This window comes from Falco cherrug, chromosome 8 (assembly GCF_023634085.1).
Source record: "Falco cherrug isolate bFalChe1 chromosome 8, bFalChe1.pri, whole genome shotgun sequence".
NCBI lineage: Eukaryota > Metazoa > Chordata > Aves > Falconiformes > Falconidae > Falco > Falco cherrug.
This window is the reverse complement of record NC_073704.1, coordinates 7,010,073-7,020,147: the sequence shown is the minus strand read 5'-3', so window position 1 is coordinate 7,020,147 and position 10,075 is coordinate 7,010,073. Positions and strand designations below refer to the sequence as shown.

The window sequence follows — 10,075 nt, the reverse complement described above, 5'->3', positions numbered from 1 at the left end:
CTCACGCAGGCAGAGGTTTTCCCAAGCTATTGTTCCTGTTTTATAGTGCGAACATGTGCTGGCTCCCCATAAAGTGGCAACAGCTGTCAGTCAAACAGACATCACTCTGTAAATCTGCCCCAGTGACTCTGTTTTCAAACCCGAGGTCTCCAGGCAGGTTTATGAGGTGCCGCCTGTGTGATTAACAAGTCCCAAGGACCGCTGTGCAGGTGCAGCGAGCAGGAGGGGAGCAGGGCTGGAGGGAGCTGGGGACCAGGTCCCAGCCCAGCCAGAGCCCTGCCATCAGCCACACCAACCTGCACTTCAGGCTTTGCTATCTGAGAGTCTCAGACTCTGAAATTCCACAAAGATGACACATTAATGGGAAATATCATGAGATTTCTGACAGGGGTGCAAGCTGCAGCTGCACAAGCATGGGTTTCTTCTGTCCCATCCGTTTGGCTGGGCCCAGCTGTGTCCCCCTCATCAGCTCCCTCCTTAGGGAAAGCAGAAAGGCTAAAGAAAAAAATGAGCCTCAATACAGGTATGGCTGACAATATTTTTTTTTTTTAAAAGCCCACCAATTCTATTTTTTTTTCATTGTCATGAATACAAACAATGCAGATATTCAGGATTTCTTGTACCCAAAGAAAGGGCACCAGTAGCTCCAGGAATGGACAACCCACCCCTTTAAAAGCTCTTCATGCACCTTGCAGAAGACTTGCTTTCTACAGTGGTTTTGCCAAGGGGCTAAGATTTGTTTTCCTCAAGAAGGAGGGGGCAGAATGATTTTCTTAGTTCCTGGTGGCTGACTGACTTACCTGTGAATGGGAACAAGGCATCTAAAGTTACCACATTGAGATATCCAGATAAACCCACTAATAACAGCACTCAATGTCACGCAAATGACAGTTTTTCCTCTCCCTAGAGATATTTCTCATCAGTTACAGAGGTAGGGTTATTCATGGGCACTACCTGCAATCCCTGAATGCAGCATTATATTAACCTTGCTAGGGATATGCTTCAGATGGTCAAAGAAGTCACTGAGATGCAGGGCAAGCAGCCTTCCTGAGGCTGTTGCATGAACACCATTTTCCTTCAGAGGTTCCCATGAGCACTTCCATCCCTTTAAGACTGAAACTGTACAGCTAAGCGTAGGCTGACGCACGCGTTGTCTCCCAAAGATGACCATTCAGTCCAATGAGCAGTCACAGACCCCAGTACAGTGACTTGGAAGAGGAATTATTTGGCAGCAGCAGTCCAGAAGTCATCCCCCAACTCATAAAAAGCTCTGTGAAAAAGGGGAAACCACAAGTGAGTGTTTTTATTAGAGAAAATACCTTCCTTCTCCTAGAGACTGGGATTAATTTTCTGTAGCTTTGCAAACACCCTGCAGAAAGGTTAAAGTAACCGTGTTCACTTTTAAACACCAAAGACTTTTAAAGCAAAGACTGTCTTGACTAGTTTATAGGAATAATGAAATAAATCAAAGTTACATTAACAGTCATTCACCAGTGCCTTCTTCCAGAAACTTTGACGTCTGATGTTTCTACCCTGCGAGTAATAAAGGTCCTGTTACCTTTTCCGCTTAAAAACAACATCCTGCATATGCTATGAAGGTTTCATTTCACAATCATTTTAGCATCTCAGAAATAGCCATTATCCCTTTGAAATTCACTTGCCCTGGAAATCCGTGTTCTGCTTTTCATTACATCGTTACATTTGCTATTGTTTTAGGTTAAAAAGAAGCACATTCCATTGTTAAATGATAATACTTGCACTTTTCTTGCCCCCAGAACTTCACAAACGATGTGCCCAGTAATTCAGGTATCCCAGGCATGGCATGTGGCTCAAAAGAAGGTATAGAAGCTTGGTGGTCCACCCTTTAGCTGTGGCCGTAAGGAGCTCAACTAGCCAATTAAGAGGCCAGCTCAGGTCCTGGAGATCCCTCTCCGTAGCTCTAGTTTGGCAGTGCCAGTACTAACACATGCTAAGTGAGCCACACCACCAAGACCTGCACTGTCCCACCTGGATAAAGCATTCCCCAAGATTTTTTACTTCTTTCATCTGGTCTTCTCTGTTCATCTGGGACCCAATTCCCAGCTCGGATGATGAGCTGCACAGCATAATGTTGGATTAGCAGCAGTGACATGATGGACTTGTTCTGTGGAGTCATCTAACTTGAAAGTAAAGCATCTGGTCCTTTCTACATCTGTTCTTTGTCCAGGCCAAGGACTGACTCCCTTTATTAAGCAATTAAAGATGATGGAAACATGCTCAAAATGAATGTCCAGGGGGGTAAAAAAAAGGGGGGGTGTGGGGAGCCACTTTGCCAGAACTGGGAGTTTTTGCTGACTCCATTAAAAATATCATTGGGAAGGTTCCATAAGCTGATTCTGAGATAAGGCCCATGGGACAAGAGGGGGAGAGAAAATTCTACCTCCAAAATAACCCCAAGGAGACCCTGTTATCTTTGAGATACAGGTACAGGGTAACAGCTTTCAGCTGCTGAGTCACTGTGAAGAAAAAAAAATGCAGTGGAAATATTCCCTGAAATCAGGTTTCCACCCAAAATTCTATGAAATAGGCAAAATCACAGAGTCTGCTATGGACGTATTTGTTCAGGTGACAGGGAAAGGGGGACAGTACTGAGAAAGGTAGTTCCCAGCACAAATAGAGAAAATTATAAAGGGAGATGTAGATATTTAAACCTGGAAAAATTAAAACCCAAATGACCTTGGCTCCCTTGCCTTCACAGACAAACCCAGGACAAAATTTCTGACTCAAGAATTTGTTTTCATTAGACCCTACTGAATAAAAATGACCAGCAGCCAAATGTTATTTTTGGATCCCACTGGGTCTGAAGAGGTTTTAGGGGAAATGGTGGTTGAGCAGATCATAACATTACAGTAATGTGTCACAATCAACAGCATCCTGACTCAGTGTGGTGCCCATGCTACCTTGTTCCCTGTTGGAGACTCCTCCACCCACATCTGGACAAGTGCAAACTTAACCCAATTAGTTGTACATTCCCTCCTTCTCTGATAAAGTTGCAGGAACACTGGGAGTGCAACAGTTCTGAAGTTGTGTGAGGGTTGTTCATATGAGGGATGGGAACCTCAGCTTCTCTTCTGAGATCTGACCTCTTTCATAGCTGGCTTTCTAAGGGGAAATCTTTTCTTGCTTTTCTCTTTCTTCCCTTCCGTCCCCTCCCCCATTCTGCTTTGTCCAGAGTCTCTCTGAAAGCCAAATTCCCCTTGAACACGCTAAAAGTAGGCTTGCTGGAACATCTGCTCTCCATCTGTGGAGCCAGACATATCCCCAGGCAACACTATTAGCAGTGATGGATCTGGAAGGGAACATTAAGCACCGAAGAAGCATCTGCCGAGAAAGAGGAACCCAGCACATAAACCTAACCATGTTATTTGCTGAGCCTCCTGGTCTCTGCCCATTGCTCCCAGTGGACAACAACTGTCTCCTCCGGAGGCCTGTTCAAGAGAAAACCTGCTGTTCCCTTGCGGATTTTAGTATTTTCAAGTGTCTTATGTTTGTGCCTAAGGTGGCCGAATGAGCAGCTCAGTTAAACAGTGACTGGGGAGCTGTGGAAACATCTAAAAGATAATCTGAAATGTGGGAACTACAAAGCATCCACTGGAGGCCAACGATGCAGCAACAGTGCCACCGAGGTGGTTTGGGGTAGAGGTGGCGCAGCAGGCAGAGGTAGGGAGCTCAGGCAGGAAGGCTTTTCTGCTGCCTTCTTTTCTGTATAACTGAGCCCAAATCTGCTTACAAGGGTGTAGAAGGGGCTGCTGGGATCGGACATGCAGCCCCGCTGCCAAGCATGGGGACTGTAATAAATGGTTTCTTTGGGGAATGTTACTTACACATGACACTGAGAAATATAGTGATACGATTTAAAAGAAACCATTGCAAGACAAAGTCTGCATCGGTTGGTCCGAGTTCAAGTCTCAGATCTCCCACCTGTGACTATGGTCATTCCTTTCACCCCTCCTGCCCTGTAGCCAGCTGCCTCGTCCCTTGCTGGGATTCATCTGGAGCAGAAGCTGTCCATCACTATGGGCTTTCACACCACCAATATTTTGTTATTATGTTGGTATCGTGACAAATTATTTGCTTTGTACTAAGCTAGTATAAAATTTGTGCCCTGAGCTGACCAGAGAAAGCTAGGCGCGTTCTCATTTTTTAACCACCATTTGCCCTGTATTGTCGCACTTGGTATTTTCCTTTGTCAAACAGATTTACAGATAATGGGTTTCTTGCTCAATTTGCACAACAACAAGAAAAAAAAGAGTTCTAGTGTTTCCTATACTGCAACCTTCTTATATCTACTCCTTGCAAAAAACTTTCCTGCACCCTGTTTTCTGTTGCCTTGAATTTCCTGGAGCAGGTAGAATTGTCACAAGGCAAAACCCCAGGTTACTAAGAAGAGTCATTAATAGCCTATGCCTTACCTTTAAATTAATCCCTCTATTCACAGGGCAAAGCTACCAGGACCGCATCCTAAGTCATTGTTAGATGGAGGACCTGATCATTCTTTTGGGTACATTAAAAATGCCTGTCATTTTATGCTCTCTGGCTCTTTATCTGAAGCTACTGAGACTTTGCTTTCAGCTGTCCTATCAGGAAGCTGTCTGTGGCTCATAAACTTCCCAGCAGACATCTCCTGAAACTTCACACAGCAGCATGATGTGAATTTGTGCGTGAAGTCAAGCATTTGATTAAGTGTCTTGATAAAAGTTCTTTATGACATGCTTCAGGAAAAACATTCAGGCTTTCTCTAACTTAAAACACGTTTCCATTCCATTCATCTAAGTCCTTAAAATACAACTTAAACTACTTCTGAATGAATTTAAACATTGGCTGAAGTATCGTGGAAATCAAAGAGACTGAAGCACCCACTTATATTATGCATTTGCTTTAAAGTTCTAGTGGTGCTCAACACCTTCCACCCCATTTGTCCAGCATCACAGGGATGCTGGACACCTCCTACTCTCCCAGTTTCCAGCACTTCTCAAGATGTGGCCCACCTGGTCCACCATTCTAGGACTGCACCCATTGTGATTATTACAGCTGCTGTTATTTTTCCTGTGCTTAGAATGGTCTGAGACAGAGCATCGAGTGTCTGCATTGCCCACAAAACATGCAATTTAAGTGTGAATCAGAAAACACAGTGAGCAAATGAGGTGGTGTTGGCCCACTTAGTAAGAGATACCACCGTGCTCCAATCTAACACAGCAGTGCATCCCACATTTTTATCCCAACTATTCTCTTGCTAGAACTGAAGAAGGTGTCACTAACTTCTGCTGTCAAAGAGGGCGGAACCATGTGTTTCTGACAGCATCATAATAGGTTTTTGTTTGTCCAGCCATAGGAGAATGTGGGTCTATTAACACTTAACCAAAAAAGAAAAAGGACTCTGTTTTGTTTCTTGCTCTAACTACTCCTAACCAATAACAATAACAACAAAATCCCTGCGCGAACCCTACTCTAAATAGCAAGTGGAGAGACTGAACTTGTGCAAGAACTCAAGAGCTGCTTCAGTGGATTTTTCAGCAGAAAGTCAATAGGAAATTCATTCTCTCCTGTTACAGTCGTTGATATTGTTTTGTAGATAACATAATAAAGACAGAAGCACGTGCACTAATTAGTTTTGAGTGGAGAAGAAGAGGATCATTCCCCTGCTGAGAAACCATGAAGTATTTAAATCATGAGCCTTACCTGGATTTGCAATTGGGAAAACTTTTGCGATAGTCTTCCTCAAAGACACAACCAGGACTCCCTGGCCCTGATATTTTTTGTGCTGGGTGTATTAGTGAAATGAGAGTCTCATTTTCTCGAGAATCGGCCTGAAGCTGCGAATATTCCCATCAGCTTGCCTCAGCCTGGCGGGTGGGAGGATGGAAGAGCTTTGTTACAGCTTCGAGCAGGAAGGCTCCACTCCCGAATTCCTCTTCTGGGAGCAGGCGGATCCCAGCGACCAGCTGGATGACTTCCTAGCCGAGTGGTGCCGGCCGCCGGAGCCGCCCTGGCCGCGGGCGCCCGCGGCGGCCGGTGCTGAAGTGGACAGCTCCCCCGCGCCGCCCGCGCCCGCCGCCCCGCCGCCCCCCGCGCCCCCCCGGCCCCGCCACGCCGCCAACCTCCGCGAGAGGAGGAGGATGCTCAGCATCAACTCGGCCTTCGACCAGCTCAGGTGCCACGTCCCCACCTTCCCGTACGAGAAACGCCTCTCCAAGATCGACACGCTCCGGCTGGCCATCGCCTACATCGCGCTCCTGGGCGAGATCCTCCTCTCCGGGTGCGATCCCAAATCCTACGTGGAGCAGTGCCTGAGGAACGGATTGCAGAGCCAACAGCGGGCAACCTGGAATACAAGCGGTGAGTGAATGGAGGGTTGGCTTTTTGGAGATCACAGAAATGCTTTGGGTTGCTAGTGAGAGAGAATCGGTCAAATTGCTTTTGAACATCCACTTGTCGCATCCAAATGGCTCTCATAACATACAACTCACCTTCAAAAAAAAGTAGCTGAGTAATGTCACATCAGGAAAAAAATATCAAACCTTTTCTTCTAACTTCATTAAGGAGGATTTTTACTAAATAAAAACAAACCCCTTTCCCCCCAGTTTTCTAAGCTCATGTGAATGATTTCTTTTGCAAACAAGATTAAAGATTTTTTTTATTCTCAGAATACATTTATAGACTTTTTTTTTTATTCTGTGCAAAGATATTCTTCTGTAATGCAAACTGATGGAGCCTGTAGAGATTTTCTTTATTTTCTTTACAAGTTTTCTTTAGCTTATACCTCACTGAGGAAAAAATACCTAGCTTTGAACATAAACACAATCTCATTCTTAAAAAAAATCTCATTCTTAAAATACACATGTTCATGTAGCCAAGAGTTTCTCAGAGATGTTACAGTTTAACACTGAGAACCAGGATACACAAGTCAGCACATTGAAATTTCAGGTTTGTTTCAAAGTACAGGGGAGCAAATGCCTATTTGCAATTTACATTCTTCTATAATTATTTCTATTTTAAAGTGAAGGATTGTTAATCCTGTTTTCTATTTGGCTTGTACTAAAATTCTGACTTATGTGGACTTGATCGTTGCGCTTGCTTCCACCAGAGCACGTTGTTTCATCAGTCCATTATATGGTGAAGATGGGAAATTGCCCAAGTGCCCCACACAGGCTCTCAGGTCCCAGATAGAAGGCAACAGGGTTTGTGTTACTTAGCAGTGCAGGGAGGAGCAGAGGGTGATTTTCAGTAGTTCTTGGCACTTTGCATTATGAGGTAATTAACACCTTCCTAACTCTGTCCCTTTGCTGTCTAAGTTCCTTTGGATTTTATCATTTTTTGGAACTGGGCCTTGAAGCATATCGGCCTTCTAAAGTGCAGCATAAGTAGAGAAAAGTCATTGCCAGAGAATATTCCCCCTTCATTTCACAGTTCAGTGTCAAAGGGCCAGAGCCTGCAGGTAAAAAGCAATCAGTTTACTTTAGAGGAAAAGTTAATCCAGTCTTTTCACCTTTTCTATTAATTTCCATTAGCTACATGACTGGGAAAATGACTCCTGATATACCCACTGATCAAAACTCTTGACTACAGAGAACATTTATGTTTTATTTTCCAGCTGCCCTCAGCTTTAATAGATAAACAGGTTTTAAAACAACACAAATGGCTCTCATTGGGATCACCTCTTTTGTCAGGCTTGTAGTTAACTAATATTTCTGAAGAGCTCCACTTGGAAAGATCTATATGAATGAGGTTGCTTTTCTGGAGACGCTGAATAGTTAACTTGTTAAATGCTAATTTAAATGTTTTTCAATCCATGCGGTATGTTTTTACTTTGTTTCTCTTTCTCCCTTCTGTTCTGTGCAGATCTGACAGCCCGCCTGTCTTGGGTAAAGTGGGATTAAGCAGTACCCAAAAGAAAGATCTTTAAAGGCAGCATATTGCAAAACCCAATGACCTGACTGCTGGATACCGGCTGTTAAATTCTCAGTACTGCAAGTAAAAGCATGGCACTTACAACTTTACTTATGGCCACAGATCGCTTTCTGGCCACATGTCAGGCATCCAGCCCCTTGTGGTGTTAATCCATTGCTGTGTAGGGCCTTCTGTTTCTCTTTCTTCTAGTTTCTCACACACTGATAGACAGCTCTTGCCTGAAAATAACAAAACATTAAAAATCAGTATCATTGCAATCACAGCAACAACAATATTCTCTTCCACTGGGTGAGAACTATGTCCAAATCACATTTCTAGCAGGTGGGAAAACCTACCCCTGATCACAAGAAAAAACTAAGCACCACCTGTTGCAACGTATTGATGGGCTTAAGATGCCCAGGGCTGTAAAAGTCACCAGTGATTTAGAGCACAGAGACATTAAAAGGCCTGGTTTTCCAGAGGTGAGAGACAGGTCTGTCTGTGTGTCACTCGAAACTTCCCCATGCCTTACTCCCAATGTGACAACTTTGGGAGGCCTGAATCCAAGGCACCGTGCTATGAAAAGGCCAATGGCTGCTGGCACTTGGCCACCATCACGGCATTTCTCAGCAGGTAGGATGCTAGATCTACATCAAAAAGGATGCATTTATTTTACCATACTGATTAGTTCTCTTTATAGCTTTGATCTCTACAGAGCAAAACCAGGTCAGGGACTGTGCTTGTACTCTGGTGGTTTTGGGTAGAAGCAGAGATGAAGAGGAGCCTTTGAGGGGGAACCTGAAGAGAATCTTACTTTTTCAATTTTTCTGTCAAAACAAAAGGGGGAATTTCATCCCAGCTGCAACAATGTATTTCAGTCAATTTAGAATAAAACACTTCACGTCAAACTTCTGACTCTTTTCTTTTTCACCCATTTAAGACACTCAGATGAATTTTTATAGGAAACTGCGCCTGAAAAGGTGAAAACTGTAAAAAACAGCTGAAAATGCGATTTTCCACTTTTACTTACTTCTCCACTCACCTTGGTTTCAAAAATACAAAGCAAAACGAAACAAAATCCCACCACAAAAATATCTACTGGATTTTACTTGAATAAGTAAATAATATAAACCTTTAAAATCTCTAAAATATGAAATCATTGGCTCCTCCAATTCCATTTCTCTCTTTTACTAGAAATGCAGCAGGTCCTGCAGACACACCTGGCTGGGAAACTGGGGCTTTGGTTGAGTTCCTGTTTCTACCTTATCTGCATGACTTGGGGCACATCACTGATGGGCTAATACACTCCCTTCTTGCTCCCTTGTTTACCTGACAGTCTTTCCAAGCCCACAAATGCTTCATTGTGTGCTCTTGGGCAATGCCTAGCACACAGGAACCCAGCTGGAACCTCCAGCTGGTAATACTGAAGTCACATCTATTTTTCCTGCAATGGTAAAGTGCTCCAGATGGGGCCACACAATACGTAAAGTGTATCAATGCAGCAATCCTGATGCTTTGCTTGATCTTTTAGATATGAGTTCACCTTTCTGCATCCTGAAAGACCAAGGTCTGTGTTATCACCCTGCTTCAGCTCACCTCACAGTCTGAGCTTAGCAGGTCTCAGCGGGGAAGGTGAGAAGAGCTTTAAATACCTACTGACTATCCACTCACATGAAAGCAATATAAGGAGATCAACCGGACTCACAAAGCCTTGAGAGGCCCCTGTGCAAGACCGGCAGGACAAGTGATGGGCCTGGAAGGTCTCCACACTGTCCTCCTGGCCCACAGCTACGCATTGGTGGTGTCTATACTCGTCTAAACTGGTCTAAACACCACAATCCAGGCAGAGAGATAGAAGCAGGAGACTGTTTTTTCTAGGAAAGTACGTGTGATGGCACCCAGAGAAGGCCATTCTCCCCCACCTGCTCTGGCAAGTCTGATCTTCTATGTCACTGAAGGTGACACAAGCATCACACATTAGCAGCAATGGGTGGTCAGAGATGGCTTGGTGCTTGGGTCCAGGATGCCCAAGTACTTGTCTGGGACCTCAAAAAAAGAAGAAACCATCCAGCTCCTCACCTTTAAAGCTCTGCAACACACCTTGGAGAAGTGGTCACATTACCACCTTCCTGGCAAGATTAAGGCAGGC

The 10,075-nt window shown here is 44.3% G+C and overlaps 1 protein-coding gene across 1 annotated transcript; it reads left to right on the top strand.

Moving 5' to 3' along the window:
• Positions 1–5,897: 5,897 nt before the first annotated feature.
• LOC129736606 (helix-loop-helix protein 13-like) lies at positions 5,898–7,916 on the top strand. Its single transcript, XM_055717729.1, has 2 exons — positions 5,898–6,375; positions 7,879–7,916. The coding sequence occupies exons 1-2, from the start codon at positions 5,898–5,900 to the stop codon at positions 7,914–7,916; spliced, it is 516 nt and encodes a 171-aa protein (XP_055573704.1).
• The last annotated feature ends 2,159 nt before the right edge of the window (positions 7,917–10,075 follow it).